At 39.5% G+C, this 18699-nt stretch overlaps 1 protein-coding gene across 3 annotated transcripts in view; it reads left to right on the top strand.

Moving 5' to 3' along the window:
* The window catches only part of LOC126088685 (protein FRA10AC1), a 57267-nt gene extending 40255 nt beyond the window's left edge, over positions 1–17012 (top strand). For all 3 annotated transcript variants that reach the window (XM_049906856.1, XM_049906855.1, XM_049906858.1), the window contains 2 exons: positions 9376–9535; positions 16629–17012. In XM_049906856.1, coding sequence (XP_049762813.1) covers positions 9376–9535; positions 16629–16903 — 435 coding nt within the window. In that variant the 3' untranslated portion in view covers positions 16904–17012. The remainder of the gene's footprint in view (positions 1–9375; positions 9536–16628) is intronic.
* The last annotated feature ends 1687 nt before the right edge of the window (positions 17013–18699 follow it).

Here is an 18699-nt window from a genome sequence, read left to right as displayed (position 1 = left end):
GATATTATTTATTCCTGCAGTGTTTTTGTTCAGTTTTGTGCAGTTACAATGTGGGAAATCCAGAACTTCTTCGAAAGTGTGTGAATGAAAAAACTCAAAACCTAATGCAAGTTACAACTCTCTGATAGGAAACGTGCTCCAAGACAACATTATTTTCCACACTTGTTGATGAAGTTGCAGTGTATGATGCTTGTTTCGTTTGTAAGTATGCTAATCTTGGCAGATTACGGACTCTTAAGGAGGCTAGGATTTGCTCGAGGAGCTTTTGCGCTGTCAATATTGAAGGAAATCAATAACGGGAGAATTGATGCAGTTGATGTTATTTGTTACTCAGTTTGAAAGTCAGGTTAACCTAAGAGGACAAGCAAAGAAAAGACTACTTGAAAATGAAGAGAATGTATATGATTTGCACTAGTTCAGGCAGATAAGGGAAAGCCTATTACAAACACTATCAAATCTTTGATTCAGGTTTCCTGTAACTTATATTTTGGCAACTTTACGTACCTTTTGCTCACAAACCACTGACTGAATAGTACCTAAATGTAGTCTGCAATTAGTCAGTACTATAGTGAATGATTGTATGAACGGGATTTTCATTTACTGCAATAGTAAGGCATTTATGTAAGAGAAAACCCCTAATATTTGGTATATTTTTTCGTAGAAATTTAGACAGTTGTAAAAATCTAGCAGGAGAAGATATCAATATTCTGTTCTGTAGATATTTATAATAATGGTATATGAGAGGTTTTTCAAAAAAGGATCATCTGCACTGACCTCTTTGGAAAAATTTCAGTTTCAAAAATGTAAAACTTCAATAAGCATGAAGACGTATCTGTGTATCCTTAACAACCCTGCCAAATTTAGTGACATTGCCTTGGAAACTTTGGACTTTGTAAGGTTTTTCTTTGTCAAAGTATTTCAACTTCACATACGTTCCATCTTAATAGAGATTGAGGCCAGGAGCGTTAGGGACCGAAGGATGTGCTGCAAGGGTCTCTCCCATATGTGTAGTTCAGAAAACGTAGTGGCGAAGGCAAGGGTCCAAATGGCTTAAGTTGTGAAGCAGCCACTGAATCTGAGCTCGCTGTGCTTACTGGGTGGACAGCTAGTTGGTTGTCATACTGGCATAAAAACTGATTGCAGTAAAGTTAGTATATGACATGGGTGCTTCTACAGGTAACCCTGGCTGTGATGGGGTATGATAAGCTTGTGACAAGATTGGAGTAGGAAGCGGTGAGTGGGTGGATTGGACAGGTATTGCACTTGGGTTTCCCACTGGGGTATGATCAATGTGGCAAAGGGGTTGCAATCAGCATGTTGTGCATATTGGGTGACTCGCTGAATATCACTTAAGGGCATCCCTTGCTACAAGTTCTAGCCTCTTTATGGGAGAAAGGACTGCCATTCACAGCTTCAAAACAGATCCTGACCTGATCATCCTCCTTGCAGACAAAGGCCTCACCACTGCCATGGTAAATCACAGTAACTACCTGACAAAAGGCCTCTGTCAACTCTCTGACTCCTCCATCTACAACGTCTGCCATAGTGATCCCATCCCAGAAGTCCAACGAAGCCTCCAAACCCTGCTGAAATCCTTTGCCCATTTAAGAATCTCTCCCCTGAGTCCATCTCCCTCGTAACCCAAAAGTCACTCACCACACTGCTCTTCTAAAGGCTTACCAAAATCCACAAAACCCCAGAATCATGGGCATCCCACTATAGCTGGTTATTGTGCTCCTACTGAAGGAATTTGTGCTCTTATTGATAAATAACTACAACCAGTTTCCCAAAACCTAGCCTCTCACATCAGAGATACTAACCACTTCGTTCACTGACTATCCACCATCACCATCCCTTCACCTCTCCCTATTTATCAATGTCAATGCCGCCTCCCTATGCAGCAACATCCCATGCCCCTATGCCCATGCCTTGCTGTTATCAAACCCTACCTCTTGCAACATCCTTCAGATTCAAGCATGCTGCCTCATACACATTACCAACTACATCCTGACATAAAATTACTTCTTCTTTGAGAGGAATGTGTATAAACAGATCTGCAGCACAGCTATGGACACCCACATAGTGTACCCTCCTGTACCAACCCTTTTATGAGCCATCTAGAGGAAACCTTCCTAGCCTCCAAAAACCTCAGGTTCAGGTTCATTCATGATATCTCCATGATCTTGACTTAGGACCAAGACACCCTGTCCTCATTCCTCCACAACCTCGAAAACCTTCTTTCCCATCCACTTCACCTGATCCTCCTCAACCTAATGCGCCATCTCTCTGATGGCTTCACCCATTCCTCTGGCCACATTAAACCACAAGCCATCAAGATTACCTGCATTTCAAATCTGTCATCCATTACACACCAAAATATCAATCCCTTACAGCCTGGGCACCCGTGTATGGCATACAAGCAGTCACAAGAAGTCCCTTTCCAAGTACACTGAAAGTCCCATGAGGCCCTTCACAGACCAGCACTACTCCCCAAACCTAGTCCACAAACTGATGCTATATCCTCTGAAACTACCACTGAACTCCTACCCTCACACACACCCATAATCCTTCCATTAGCTGTGAGAATCATCCACAAAGGGTCACCTTCCTCCTTACCCTGTATCATCCTGAATTGGAACAACTGAAGCATATCCTTTGTCTATCACCATGCCAGAAATGAGGAACATCCCACATAAGATCCTTACCACACCTCATAGAGTGGTATTCAGTTGCACACTTAACCTACACAACAATCTGGCCCATCCCTACGCCACTCCCACTGCCAACTGCCTTGACAGGTATAATATTCCTGTGGAAGACCCATGGGCAAAACCTGTTCAATCTACCCACTGAGCACTTCCTAACCCATTTCTGTCACAGGCTTGTCCTACTCAATCATAGGCAGAGCCACCTGTGAGAGCAGCCATGTAGTATATCAAATTTGCTGCTATCACTGCACAGTTTTTTATATTGGTATGACGACCAATCAGACGTCCACCAGCATGAATGGCCACCACCAGACTGTGGCCAAGAACAACCATGACCACCAGTAGTATAACACTTAGCATGAAAACAACATGGTCAATTTCAGTGGCTGCTTCACAATCTGGGTCATTTGGATTCTTCCCTCCACTGCCAGCTTTTCTGAGCTACGTAGATAGGAGTGGTCCTTGCAACACATTCTTTGCTCCCATAGACCTCTTGGCCTCAGTCTCCATTAACCCTTCGTCCCCACACCCTCCACTCAAAAGTTTCTCCTTCCTCTGTCCTATCACACCCTCCAAATCCATGTCTCCACATTTCCTTCATTGTGTGGTGTAACACAGCAGCTCTGGCACCTGAGCATCATGTGCCTAGCCAGTACAGCTGCCACCACCTGTGTCATGCATTCATCTGCATCTACATCCATACTCTGCAAGCCACCTGACGGTGTGTGGCGGAGGGTACTTTGAGTACCTCTATCGGTTCTCCCTTCTATTCCAGTCTCGTATTGTTTGCGGGAAGAAAAATTGTCGGTATGCCTCTGTGTGGGCTCTAATCTCTCTGATTTTATCCTCATGGTCTCTTCGCGAGATATACGTAGGAGGGAGCAATATACTGCTTGACTCCTCAGTAAGGTATGTTCTCGAAACTTCAAAAAGAGCCTGTACCAATCTACTGAGTGTCTCTCCTGCAAAGTCTTCCACTGGGGTTTATCTATCATCTCCGTAATGCTTTTGCGATTACTAAATGATCCTGTAACGAAGTGTGCTGCTGTCTGTTGAATCTCCTGTATCTCTTCTATCAACACTATCTGGTATGGATCCCACACTGGTGAGCAATATTCAAGCAGTGGGCAAACAAGTGTACTGTAACCTACTTCCTTTGTTTTCGGATTGCATTTCCTTAGGATTCTTCCAGTGAATCTCAGTCTGGCATCTGCTTTACCGACGATCAATTTTATATGATCATTCATTTTAAATCACTCCTAATGCCTACTCCCAGATAATTTATGGAATTAACTGCTCTTCCAGTTGCTGACCTGCTATATTGTAGCTAAATGATAAAGGATCTTTCTTTCTATGTATTCGCAGCACGTTACACTTGTCTGCATTGAGATGCAATTGCCATTCCCTGCACCATGCGTCAATTCATTGCAAATCCTCCTGCATTTCAGTACAATTTTCCATTGTTACAACCTCTCGTTATACCACAGCATCATCCGCAGAAAGCCTCAGTGAACTTCTGATGTTATCCACCAGGTCATTTATGTATATTGTGAATAGCAAAGGTCCTATGACACTCACCTGCGGCACACCTGAAATCACTCTTACTTCGGAAGACTTCTCTCCATTGAGAATGACATGCTGTGTTCTGTTATCTAGGAACTCTTCAATCCAAGCACACAATTGGTCTTGTAGTCCATATGCTCTTACTTTGTTCATTAAACGACTGTGGAGAACTGTATCGAACGCCATGCGGAAGTCAAGAAACACGGCATCTACCTGGGAACCCGTGTCTATGGCCCTCTGAGTCTCGTGGACTAATAGCGCGAAGTGGCCAGTAATCCTGCTGCCTCCCTCCGAGCAGCTAGCTACCTATCCCAACAGCTCTTCCTGCCTCCCGCCTCTCTCCATATGTACACTGTAGCTTGACAAAGGATTTCTTCCAAATGTTAGCAAGTTTTTTTCTCTGTTGTGTGTCTGTTGATAATTCCAAAGGTCTGCTATTCAATGAGTGGTCTTCTTTACTCCTAAATTTAAAAAAAAATGCACCACAGAGGAGTTATGCAAATTACTCATAAATACAAAATTCTAAACTTGGTGGCCATTGGATTACTGTACAATGCTGCAGCACAGTTTCACCACACAACTGGCAAGAATAGTAAAATAGTGGACTTGTCAATACCAGGGTATTAAGTTTTTGCGAATTTCATGCAATCCTCTGTTGAACAGTAACTATGCCTTGCAGTCAGATGTGTTAACAATGTAGGGTATATGCAGATGTTGGTGTTTGAGAGAGGATGTGCAGTTGGACTCAAAAGAAGCTGGTTATTGTAATTGCCAAATTGCTCAATATTTGAATAGGCGTGATGCCACTATTTGACAATGTTGGTAGGAATGGGTGAACCATAGCTGAACACAACATTAAGAATGAAACATTGTCCTAGAAAGATGACAGAAAATTAGGACCAAGCGATCATGAAAGAGGCACTCAGAACACCAGATTTATCATTATCATTGATCTGACATGAAACTGGTGCTTGAGTCACCATGAGGACCATTAATAGATGGCTCACAGAAAGAGGGCTGAGCTGGTGGTGCCCCTTGTGCTGATTACCTTTAACATCTCTACACGAACAAGCCAGTTTGCTGTGGTGTCAGGCTCATTGCGCCTGTAATCTCATTGAGTGGAGTAGAATTGTCTTCAGTGATGAGACCTGCATCGAATTCAGCCCCAGTGACCAGCAAAGACTTATCTGGGGACGACCCGGACAGCTGTGTGATGCAACCTGAATGTCATTACCGTAAGACTTGACAACCGTGAGTAAGGGTCTGGGGTGCCATTTCATTTCATAGCAGGACCCACTTTAATAGTTGTCGGTGCACCCTTACAGCACAGGAGAACATCCGACAACTCGGTCAATCAGTGTCAAGCTGAATAACTGCATGAATAAGGGCCAGTGGTGGACCAATGTGTTATTGACTTGCTTCATTTGTGAAGCTCTTTCTCTTAAATAAATCGTCCACATTTTCTGATATTGTAATCATTTTTTTTGTCAGTGCACGTACCTCACACGTACTGATTTCTATCCCATTCGGATAATTCTTTTGTGGTGTACCCCCGTCCCCCCATTTTTAAATGTATTTATGTTCTACCAGAACTTTCCTTACTATATTTATCTAAGTAATTTGTTTTATCTCTTCATACATTCTTTTCATCTCTTCATCATCTGTGAAGCTAGTTGGCATATTAACTTTTACTCCTGTGTTGGATGTTGGCTTCGGACCGTTATTTTTCCCCAGGGTGTGCAGCTCTACTGTGCAGCTCTTTAGTAAAATATTTTGGAGGTAAAGTGGTTATTCATTCACAAAAAAATGTTCTAAGCACTATGGGACTTAACAGCTGAGGTCATCAGTCCCCTAAACTTAGAACTACTTAAATCTAACCAACCTAAGGACATCACACACATCCATGCCCAAGGCAGGATTCGAACCTGTGACCGTAGCAGCCACGTGGTTCCACACTGAAGTGCCTAGAACTCATTCACATCTCTGAATTATTTTATAATATGAATTTGGCATTTACCACTTCAACTTACTAAATATTTCCATCAATTTGGTATAGCCATCCTTTTTGACTCATTCTATTATCCAAATTATGTGATGAAAAAAAGCAGCTAGATAAATTAATCATTAAACATCATGACACTTTCTCTTGCCCAAAATACTTACTGCTATTAAAATGAAGGATATCAGTTGTTACACAAGTAGTATTAGCTACTGCTGTTGTGCCTACAAAGTTCTGAATACATGTATGGACTGAATATTTACAGTGTGTACTTTTTGTAACTAAAGGCTCCTTACTATGTGCACACCAAGTTTGAGGATATATATGTCTCAGCACACAAACTAATAGATTTTGTTCTAATGTTTAACAATAGTTACTTAAAAAGCACATTTATCTATGTTTGAAGATTTGTGACAGTGTAGTAGAAATCATGAAACACCTCCTAGAATTATAATTTTCAGCTTTTTCCATTCGATGTTTCATCTCGGTTCTCTTTTTGTACACACACTGATCATCTGCTTCCTAAACATTTCGTGAAACAGTATCCTCTTTGGCCTGGATAAATATTGGGTAAATTCGTCATAATGAGGTCTTGACATAAAGGTTGAGATTCATTGGGAGAGTCCTTAGAAAATGTAGTCCATCAACAAAGGAGGTGGCTTACAAAACACTCGTTCGACCTATACTTGAGTATTGCTCATCAGTGTGGGATCCGTACCAGATCGGGTTGACGGAGGAGATAGAGAAGATCCAAAGAAGAGCGGCGCGTTTCGTCACAGGGTTATTTGGTAACCGTGATAGCGTTAAGGAGATGTTTAGCAAACTCAAGTGGCAGACTCTGCAAGAGAGGCGCTCTGCATCGCGGTGTAGCTTGCTTGCCAGGTTTCGAGAGGGTGCGTTTCTGGATGAGGTATCGAATATATTGCTTCCCCCTACTTATACCTCCCGAGGAGATCACGAATGTAAAATTAGAGAGACTCGAGCGCGTACTGAGGCTTTCAGACAGTCGTTCTTCCTGCGAACCATACGCGACTGGAACAGAAAAGGGAGGTAATGACAATGGCACGTAAAGTGCGCTCCGCCACACACCTTTGGGTGGCTTGCGGAGTATAAATGTAGATGTAGATGTAGACATTAATGTACACTCTCAAATGGACAGATACAAAAATGAACAATTACAAAGTCAAACATTCGGTTGTGGGAGGGGGGCGGGGGGGTGGCAGGTAAGACAGCTTTATAAAAGTTAAAGCAGTTACATTAGACTGTGATCGATGTTGTAGAAACAGCATTCAGCTGCAAATGCAGAAACCATCAAACCTGCTTCTGTTGACGAGAGCATAGGAGAAATGTCCGGGTCAGCAATGGCACAATGAATATATATTAATACCTGTATAGATGGTGTGTCACATCTTTTTAAAAACAAATGCATGTTGTTAATTTGCACACATTTTTTTGCTTTGCACTATGCACTGCTAAAGTTGCTTTGACCTACAAACTCTGGCAATAGATGGAATTATCCGTCCCATTGCTTTTCAAAGTACAGTTTGTGGATTATGTTTTGGATATATGGTAGGCAAGTGAAGCATGAGGTGTTATAAGGTTTCTGCATGTAAAGAAAATGTCCCCAGTTGCAATTCAACATCAGTTAGTGGAATCAAGTGTAATATCATAAAAACAAGTGTGGTTTTGTCAACAAGAGTTTGATAAATGCGGAAAAAGTGCGTAAAACAAGTAAAGGTCAGGAACACCAAGCATATCCCCTTAAATGATACATGCCTTATCGAAAGTTTCATTCAAGCCAACTGTAGCATTTGTGTGAGACAAACTCAGTATTTCACATGGCAGTGTAAATAAAATATTGCAGTGCATACATGTCCAAAGGAACAGGCCTTGCGACGTCTACAACTGCCAGGGATGTGGCAGTGAAGTATGGTCAGATGTCCAAATTGATTAGGGAGACCGCTCACAGCAAGCGGGAAATCACATTTGAGTCACATCTGGCACAAATTTTCAATGTTATCATTCCATTCTATCCATTCTACAACAGAAGGTTGTCGTTTTTTGCTACTGTGAACACATTTCATGTATGGCAGTGTAAAGATGGCCTCACTGGGTACTGTGGCTATTCTTAATTGAGAATGTATACTTAACCCAGTATAAGGTGGAGGGTGTTCCATTGGTGCACCATTCTGGCACAGAGCATGTTGTGGTGCCTTAGAAGAAGAAAGCATCAATATCGTGGAGACTCCTCTTGTCCCCCCCCCCCCCCCCCCCCCCAATGATAAAGTTCAAAACTATGTACTGCTGGTTGATTTGCTCACATGTGAAGAAGAGACCATGTTTGGTGCCAGTTATAGTGCCACACTGGAACAGTTGCAGAAAGTGATGCATTGGAAAGGATTAGGATCGTTTTCAAAACTGTTTGTGTTGTTGCCTCACCAAAAATGGCCATAGTTCTGTGCAATTTGGTCCAATGTTTTCAGTGTATTGTGTTGCACCAGCCCCCATACCACCCACTTCTTGCACCAAATGGTTTTCGTGTTTTCAGACCATTAAAGAAACACTTGACCAGTTGCCACTATAGTTCCAGTTCCAAAATTTAGGAGCTCCCTCTATATGTTAATGAGAAGCAAAAATCCCGGTTGACAAATACATAATGATTATAAGGAAAGCCCATCAAACTTACCTCAAAGTTTAAGTGGTGAAGTAATGGACACACACATAGAAAATATTATATTAAGATCTTTGCTTTGGTGTAAATATTCTTATCATTTCCAGATATGTTAAACAGCCATTAGTAAACACCACACACACACACACACACACACACACAATTTGAAGTGATTTATTAACAAATCTTAAAATGAAAGTCTAATCAGCAGTAAGATATCACAGCATCATGTGTGTGGCTGATTGTCATTCATCACTTCAGTTTCAATGTAAATGGAAATTTATTTTGTAGAATTCTTTTTCTGTCTCTCTTTTTAGATATACTGTGTAACACAAATTTTCAGCTTGCGTATGGTTATATACATGCCAGTTATTTTTTCCCAGCACTCAACTGGATTTTTCACCTGTTTGAACTGACTGTAAATTTGATTGAAGGTGGCTATGCGATGGCGTACAGAACAAGAAGTTGTTGTAGGGAAAGGCCAGTTTAGCTGTGGAGAAAAACACTGCTCATCTAAGGAGGACTTACATACATGGGAAGTGAACTTTGGTTACGTTGAAAATGGTGAAAAGAAGAATGCACTAGTTAAAGCAAGTAAGTACTTGGTCCCATCCATATAAATATTACTGTGGCTGTGTCTAAAACATTGTGGTTTCAAGTAGTCGATACTGATACTACAAAATTCATCCTCTAGAATAGTGCCTTACCATTTTATATAGGATTTCTTACCTTACTCTGGCCGGGCCACACTCCCACCTTTTACCTTCTTGTAAGATCCACATACCCAGTGGAGCTAGCTGTCTCATAGTTGCTTGCTTCGAAGCACTCACTGAAGTTACCTCTGCCTTGATGATCAACACATGCAACCTGTAGTACAAAGACTCCCCTCCAGTATTAAAGACATCAACCATTTCCTTGATCATTTGAAATCTGTGCCAGTCCAACACCCACCACACACTTTTCTTGTCACCATTGACACCACCTTCCTGTATACCAGCATTCCTCATGTACATGGTCTATCTGCTGCTGAACATTACTTCATCCAGCACCCACCTGATACCAAACCTGTTCTCAAACAGATCAGGGGTACAGCCATGGGAACCAGGGTGGCTCTTTCCTGTGCTGGCCTTTCATGGGTCACTTAGAGGGGCCTTTCCTGGGATCTGTTAATCTTCAGACCCTGGTTTGGTATAGATACATTGATGACAACTTTGCATATTGTGAATTGTGATTTATTTGTCTCATAACGTACATAATCTAAAAATTTGATTCAGGTTCAGGAGATACATCAAATTGTGGTAAAATTTCACCATAAACAAAGACCAGCTGATGTTAACAAACATTGTCATAATAATAACACAATTTTGTTATATATACATAAAATGAAATATAACACTTACTTAGCCCTTGCTCAAATTATCATTTCATCCTACATGAATTCCTCTATTGAATAGTAGTATTTCTCCCACAGAATCTGCTGTAGCCTCACTTTTAAAATTTGTGGCTTCATATTAAATATGTTTTTGCTCATTAACTTTTTATATATTGCCATCCCCATATATTGGAGTCCGTGCATATAATTTCAACTAGTGTGTAGGCAGCATAAAATTATTTATATTTGTTGCGTTATATGTATGGTTAAAACGATTATCCTCAAATAATTTTTGTCTGCTGTGTAAGAAGATAATAATTTCATAAATGTATATGGAGGGAACAGTTAGGATTTGTAGTTTCTGAAATAATGGGTGACAAGACTCTGATGTGCAGTACTTGTGTATTGGACAATTTTCTTTTGCGGTTTCAGTATTCAAGATACACTACTTGAACTTCCCCAGAAAATTATCCCATGTCAAATGATGAATTTAAAATAACTATGATAAGCAATTCTTGGCCATGCTGACCTATTGAACTTTTTGGAATCTCCATATACATTCTCCATTTAAATTTAACATGGTTGCATTCCATATCTCTTGCCACTTTCCTCGATGTTGATATCATCTTCACTGAGGACCAGCTACACACCTCTATTCTTTCTAAATCGGCAAACAAAGAACAATATTTACTTTTTGACATTTACTATTCTTTTCATGTCTCTGTGAAATGACACATTGTGCACTGGCTTTATGTATGTAAATATTGTCTGGCCTTCGACACAGGCATGACTATCACAAATTACCAATTAAGATGAGTGGGCATAGACAGAGGGTGTGTAATAGTATTACACAATGTGCTGTTGCAGAGCATGCTCTATAACATGATGGTTGTGTCCTCGGTGCCTGTTCCACCACACGTGCCCTCTGGATTCCCTCTCCTGACACCAGTTTCTCAGAAATCTTAGGTGGGAACTGACATTATAATGTGTGCTTGGTTCTTGCCACCCAGCTGGCCAAAATTTATGTTAATTTCTGTGGCATTTATTTTCAGTAATTATTCTTTTAGTTCACGCCCTTTTATTATTCTGTATCTTTTATTTTCTGACCTGACAAGTTTTTCCCTGCCCCCTTACTTGTCTGCCATTCATAGTGCACTGTTTCCTCTTTTTCACTGTGTTTTACATTCCATCTTAAGTTCTCCGTTGTTCAAATCTCATTTGGTGCAGGCTCCAACAACCAGTCTTCCCTTCTCATCCCAGCCAGCAATTTTCCTCTGGGTGACTTTCCTGTAACTCATTCCATTTTCAAAACCTCAGCAGCTGTTTTCCTTCCTCACTCTTCCTTTCCCTTCAACCCTTTTACCAGAAGGAGGTGCCACTGGCCTCAGAAGCTCGTGCTTTCCCACATTTTTTAAGTGTTTTGTCCTGCTGCTGCTTGGTGAATAGATGTTTTATCTATCCATATTATGTTTTCAGACACTGATTGATTATTTTGGCTTATAAATTTAAAAAAAAAGTCTTTGGCATAGTCCATATCAATTCAGGCGGGCTAGGAAAAAATCTTACTGTCATAGTCTCAGATGTTTTTAGCATATGTTGAAATGATGGACTAAGTAAGGAACACTTTTTTGGAGGAGGAGGAAAAAAAAAAAAAAGTTTCTGCTCTGAGATACAGCCCTCCAAAGATGACACTGGCATTCCATTTTGAAGAGGCGAATTTTGGAAAAAATTTTAAAATGCTGTATCTCTGGAATAGTTGTATTTTTAAGATAATTGTGTTATGATTACAAAGAAATCCTCCATTTGGAATGCCAATCCACAAAATTTTGATTTTTGTTTCTGTTGATTAGTACCATATAGTTCTACATTCCCTGAAGAGGAGAGCTTCCACTTTAAGGTTGAACAGGTTTTTTAAACAATGGAAATTTTTGCCATACATAAAACATGTTTTATTATCACATACGAAGCTCATAAAAATCAAAACCTAGTCTTATTTAACATAATTTTAGTTCTGAAAAATGAGTAAGACTCATTTTTCAATTATTTTATATGGTTCCAAAATGTATGTGAGAGGTCCAAAGACTTAAAAGGTTTCAATTTATACAACTTCTGTGCACTCTGTTTTGTACTGAAATTAGCCAGTCAAAGAACTAAAAGTGTGTGGCTATAATCTCTGCAATCCACCAGACACAGTCATACACACACGCCACTAACATGAATATTATCCTGCTGTTCCTGAGGTGTTGGCTGGAAGACTCTTTAAAGTGTATGCAATATGAGTTCACCCATCACTTTGAGTCCAAAAATGAGCCTTCTAAATTCCTTTCACAGGAGTAGTTTGTTTGGACTGTTCTTTTTTTCTGCTCACAGAATTCTTCGATTTCCTATTTGGATAAAGGAATGAGGGCTGTGGATGTGTAAGATTTCACAACTCTCGTAAAATCCTCGGCATTCTGAATTGCAGCTGTATTTGGTCTGGAAAGATATTTTGTAGCTTGGTGCTTCAGCAGGCCCCCTACACTATCACAAGGCCCCTTCCCGTGACCAGTAGCACTGTATACCTAGTCAGTTGGCACAGGCAACTTACTCAATTCAAACAGCTGGTAACGATTTTTAAAATGACTAGGAGCACCATCAGAAATAATTATGATCTTCTTTGCCCCTGTTTGCAGTTGAAGAATTTTTGTGCATTGCTAGCAAAGCATGTGCTGAGTTATGTCGTGTGTCATCACTTATAACTGCAACACTTGTGGTCTTGTTTTGAAAATATGTCACTCCTGTAAAAATTGAAATCTGTCATTACTCCAATGATACCCTTGTAGTTCTTGTGGGAGGTTTACAGCCTAGGTCTCAGCAAAATCACAAAGATGCGCTAAACACAATTCTTCAGCCTGTACACACTCTTTTACTTCTGCAATGTGTTGTTTCAGTTTCTTCAGATGCTTGCAGATGCTTGTGTGTTACTGCTTTCACTGACCATTTACCAAGTTCATCAATGAAACTGTCAAAGGCAACAGTTTTCTTAATTATTTTATTTTCCTCTCATGTCGCATATGTAATTTCTGCAGAGGTATCTACTACGTCTTCTAGGCCAAGTGTTTGTAAAGACAGCCCTCCCTTCCCAGGGCAGTCACCACATTCTTGAAACAAACAAGTCTCTCACTTTACATCACAGACTACTTATGACTTCACATGCCCAACCAAGGTGTCATATGTCAAGTGCTCCAGTAAGTTCTTCAAAGTTACCTCATGAAGTTCAAAATTCTCGCAGTACACAAATAAGCAGACATCTCTGTATGGGTGTGGAACTACCCACTTAGCTCACAGTGCATAAAATTTTGATCTTCCAATATGTGAAGTTGTATAGTTGCTCTTATAAATTGCAAAAGTTTCTTTAATACTGTGAGTCATGTACCTCTTCACTTTCACAACTTTTTGATCTCCAACTGTTACTGTTATAGTGTCTTTTTTGTTGGGACTGGCGAGAACAGTCCCATTTATCTTCCACATAAAATGACTGCACTATTTGAACTTGAGTTGTTACTACAGGATGACCATAATAGGGATTTGTTCTTCCAAAGACTCCTTTTACAGATATCACATTTTTTTATTTGTCTCCATGTACTTTGATACTGATGGAACGTGATTCAAAATTGTTTTCTTTGAAAATGTCTGGTGTATAAAACTTGCATATTCAACAGTTGAATTGATATTTGTGAAAAATCCCATGCTTTGGTGTGGGTGAGCACATATTTTTCAATGTGTGGGTGAGCACATATTTTTCAATGATTGTTCCCCGTGTTTTATGTTCCATTATATGTAAATGTTCTGAGTTTTTTTCTTGACACCCGTCTCACTATGATACTGAACGGGCGCTGAAGACCTTGCTGTCGTGCGCCCACAAAACCCTTCTACTACTACTACTACTACTACTCCTACTACTACTATGACCACAGTTTCTTAACAGGGCTAACACCCACTTCTGTAGTTGACTGATTCAGGGTATTTAATTTTTCCTCTGTTGATTTGCATCATCTGCACCAAGGGAAGCTTCACCTTGTTCAGATACTATCATTGTTTTAATTCTGTCAAAGCATTTAGAACACAAAAAGTCGTCACAGGAAACGTCTTCACTTTGAAACAGCCTTCAAATAAGGACACTTATTCCGAACTTGAACAGAGTCTGTTTCTTTTTTTGTCTTATATATGTCTTTTATGGATATGCAAATAGTCAGCACACTTCACTCTCCTGTGGCCCAAGTCAGAAGACATTTCAAACAGTCCTTTTCACAAAACACACTGCAACTGTAGCAAATTCCTGATGAAAACACGGAACTCACTGGATGGTCTCAGATTTCTTAGAAGTGTGTTCAGTAAACAGCACTGAGCAACTACAATACAGAAAACTGCAATGAACAACCATGATAAAGAAACTGACAAGAAACTACAACAAAGTGTAAGAAATATTTGCAACAATGAAAGTGAAAAGAAATAACTGCAACAAAGTAAGTGATAAGAAATAACTCCAACAAAAACATTAGAAATAAACAACTTCAGTGAAGACAGACATTACCCTTGAAAGTAAAAAAAAAAAAATGATGTTTTAAAAATAAAACCTGTCCAACTTAAAAGTGGAAGCTCCCCTTTAAAGGGAATATAGTAGTACATGCAACTAATAAGCAGGAAAAATATCTAACTTTTCTGGATTGGCACTTTTGAAAGGAAAAAAAAAAAAAAATTCTCTAAATTATAAAAAAGAATTCAAAAGGCGAGAGTAGAAGAACATTGAGAGATATGACCAAACAGAGGATACTATTGTAATCATAAAGCAATTATCTTTCAAAAAAACACTCTTAACAAAATATCTACAACTGTCACAGAGAACTAGAAGTCGTACAAACATGCTGTAGTGGCCTGAAAGTACTGATAAGAGCTGCCCAATACGTCACAGCGATAAGCTTGACTGTGTTGGCAGCACTGCTACTGCTTACGCAAGGCGGGTGACGTTGAACGGGACCGCTGTACGAGGCGCCGCGTCGGATCGTGCTAGAGTTTTAACTAAGCGCGATCCGCATTACATTTTTATTTAATCACTTATCACTAATACTACACGTTGATCTTGTCAAAAGCCGAGAAGCATTTTTAAAAAAATTCCAAAATTCAAAATGGTGTTCGTCTGGTCATCTTTGGAGGCCTATATCTCGGGTAGGAATTTTTTTGGGGAAAACAAAAAAATGCGTGTTTCTTAAGCTCGAATTTTAACATATTCTAAATTCGATAACATCCGAGACTATATGAAAGTAACCCCTCTGCCTGAAGTGACACAGATTATGCCCATTATGAAATTGTGATTTGGATTTCAGTGGAGTTCTTTACTTGCTAGAAAACTATTATGGACAAGCAACAGAAAGTAAAGGTTACATATTTTAATATTAATTTTTAAATCTTCCTTTTGATGATACAGATTGGGGAGGGGGGGGGGGGGATTGAAGGAAAGTGGTGGGCAGGCAAAGGTGTGGCAGGAAACTGTTGGGAGTGTCAGAAGGATCTAACTGTATGAAAGATAGTGGGCAGGCACAGGAAACAAGACTCATGTTGCAGCTGGTTACTTGATTTTTGGATAGCTTCTTGAGGTGATCGTTGTGCAGTAGTGGCTAGTTTTTGAGGGATGTGGTAGATGATGCGCATTGTAGTTGACAGTGAACTTGAATTTATAGAAATCAGCCAAAGATACAATATTAGTGCCTGCAAAATATTCAATAAAATTATTTGTTACCAACTCTGGAAAGTGAAGGTTAAAAACTATTCAGTTTAAGTGCAGTGTAAGGAATCAAAAGCGGAGGCATAACTTGAAACTATTAATGCATGTGTGAATATAGATTGGGAGTCCAAAAGCATATTTGTTGAAGGAATTAAGTTGTCTGTTGTAGGATCCTTATTATAAAGGGTATACTCTGGAGAGAGGTCTTAGTGGCAGGAAAAGAGAATACTAATGGCAGGATGGAGAAGTAAGGAGGGGAGAAAATCCCAGTACGTGACAGGGAGAGATGCAGTATGGTGGGGAAAGTATATAAAAAAAAAAAAAGATATTATTTTGAACAAGAGATAGAAACAGTCTAAAGACTCATAAGGAAATTCATTACGATTACAACAGTATAAAAATGGAAAAACAAGGTGAAAATACACAGTTAATAATAATGATCTAGTTTATGCTGAGACAGATAATTTCCAAAAAAGAACAGTCCACATCAGTCATATGTTAGCCATTTAACTATTTTAAGTTTTATTGTAATGTATCAACATTTTCTGTTGCAGGACTTTGTACCATGTGTTCAGAAAAATTGAATTACAAACATAAAAGGCGTGAAATTACACGTAAGAAAAAAAGAAGACTAAAAGGTCTTCCTGAAATCGAACCTCATAAAAAATTGCGAAAGGATGAGGAGGATGATACGGACTTGAACCAGGAATTAAATCCAGAAATAAAAGAAGAGGATGAAAGTGCATTGTGGAGAGAGGCTCATCAGGGAACAGAAGAGAAAACTAGAGATCAAGAGTTTGAAGAATATTTAGAGGATTTATTCATGTAATATAAGCATGTGAGTGGCACAGCCCTCACAGTGTTTTGTATGTGATATATCATGTACGAATGTTGCAATGTTTTCTTGTTATGTGAATAAAATATGCTAAATATGTCAATTCACTGACTTCTGTGCTTTCGAGCTGATCCCTTTTCCTGTCCCCCTCCCCCTCCTCTTTGAATAATAACCAAACCAAGCATGTTGAAGCAATATTCCATGAAAATTTGACTTTCCATGCAGTATAATGTGGTACAATAAAATCTATGCGCATATGCCACTTTGGTTTACTCTGTTTTTAGCAGTGTAGCTAAAAGAGAAAATCTGAGCATCATAACTATCACACGGTGTTAGTTTTGTAATAAATATTTAAAAAACTGTGAATATATAAAGAAAAGTGTCTGTAGCTGTACTTTTATATAAACTCTTACTGTTGTGCTAGAAAGAGAGAGAGGGAGAGGGAAGAAGAAAGATCACTTTCTACCTGAGATTTAAAGAGGCACTACATCTCACTTTCCCACAGTGAAAGCAAAATTTTACTTTTTGCATCTGATTTGGGAAAATGCATAATCATTTCTCAGTCCTTAACCAGAACAAAATGGCACCATGTTAATGAACTGTTTTAAACAGAATACAGTTTCCTGCAACTAAATGAAAAATATGAGCATCAGCTCCAGCTTAAGAATGATGTGCACTATGTTAGTTTTTATCAATAAAGTGGACAAAAGGAATGGTGATATTCCAACAGCTCATGACTTCTGACTAATATCACCTTGGGGCTTCATGTTTGTTTACTCCTTAGTACATCTTCTAAAACACTGGCAAATGCCATGATTGACAACAAAGCAGATCTGCTGAGGCTTCCAGAAAAGCAGCATTCTTACAGTGCTGTGCAGTATAAATCTTATCTTCTGGGAGTGTGACAATAGTTATGAGTTTATCATTAAGCAAACTGATCCTTGCAGAGGAAACAGTATAATAAAAAAAATGTCCTATGTGAGCTTCTGTGTGAACTGTATCATGTTGAGGCAGAGATCATGAAAGCACACCTTAGAATTTCACCACCTTTTTCACCTCTACATCATGCATATGTACTAAGGTAATAAATGTGCCTCTTATTTGTATAGGAGTATTCTGCAAAATGTGACTGTATTCACTTAGGGGCTTTGTAGCCAAAGACCAGAATGTCACAAATATATGATGAATTGTTATATTACCAGCTACATTAACTGTCAGTTCAAGGCAATAATTAGTGGAATCCTTTCGAGGTTTTCTTCAGGATACCCCAGTTGTGTTGGAGTCTGTAACTTTTACGTCTACTTCACTTGATGATTAGTGCACTATACTTTTTTGTCTTTTCTTATGATTCCTTTAACTCTTCCATTCATCACTATGGGTTTCCATGAATGTAGATGGACTGTTGGTTGGCCAGGGTGTTCCACCAGCTACTGATAATGGTTTGGTTTTCATCTGCACTGAAAGCCAGGCATCGCTACAGGGCCCACTTGGCTATGCTGCCAATTGCAACTTGGAGGTGTTGACTAAAGTGACAGGTGTTCATGGTCCGTTTGAAGATTGCTGTGTTGTCTGTTTAAAGTGTGAGCTGGATGCAGTCTGCCAGTTTCCACATGTCTTGGGAAGCAACCTCCAACTTCTCCTTTGCTGCCATGAGGTGATATGCAAATGAACTATTTACTGAACTTGGAATTCTATTATAAATTCCCCCAATGCAATTCTTGTGCACTTAATGACATCTGACATGTAATCCAGCCCCTATTTGAAGAATCAGATTGGGTGAGGTCATAGAA

This window comes from Schistocerca cancellata, chromosome 1 (assembly GCF_023864275.1).
Source record: "Schistocerca cancellata isolate TAMUIC-IGC-003103 chromosome 1, iqSchCanc2.1, whole genome shotgun sequence".
NCBI lineage: Eukaryota > Metazoa > Arthropoda > Insecta > Orthoptera > Acrididae > Schistocerca > Schistocerca cancellata.
The sequence above is the reverse complement of the archived record's forward strand: the minus strand, read 5'-3'. Positions and strand labels throughout refer to the sequence as shown.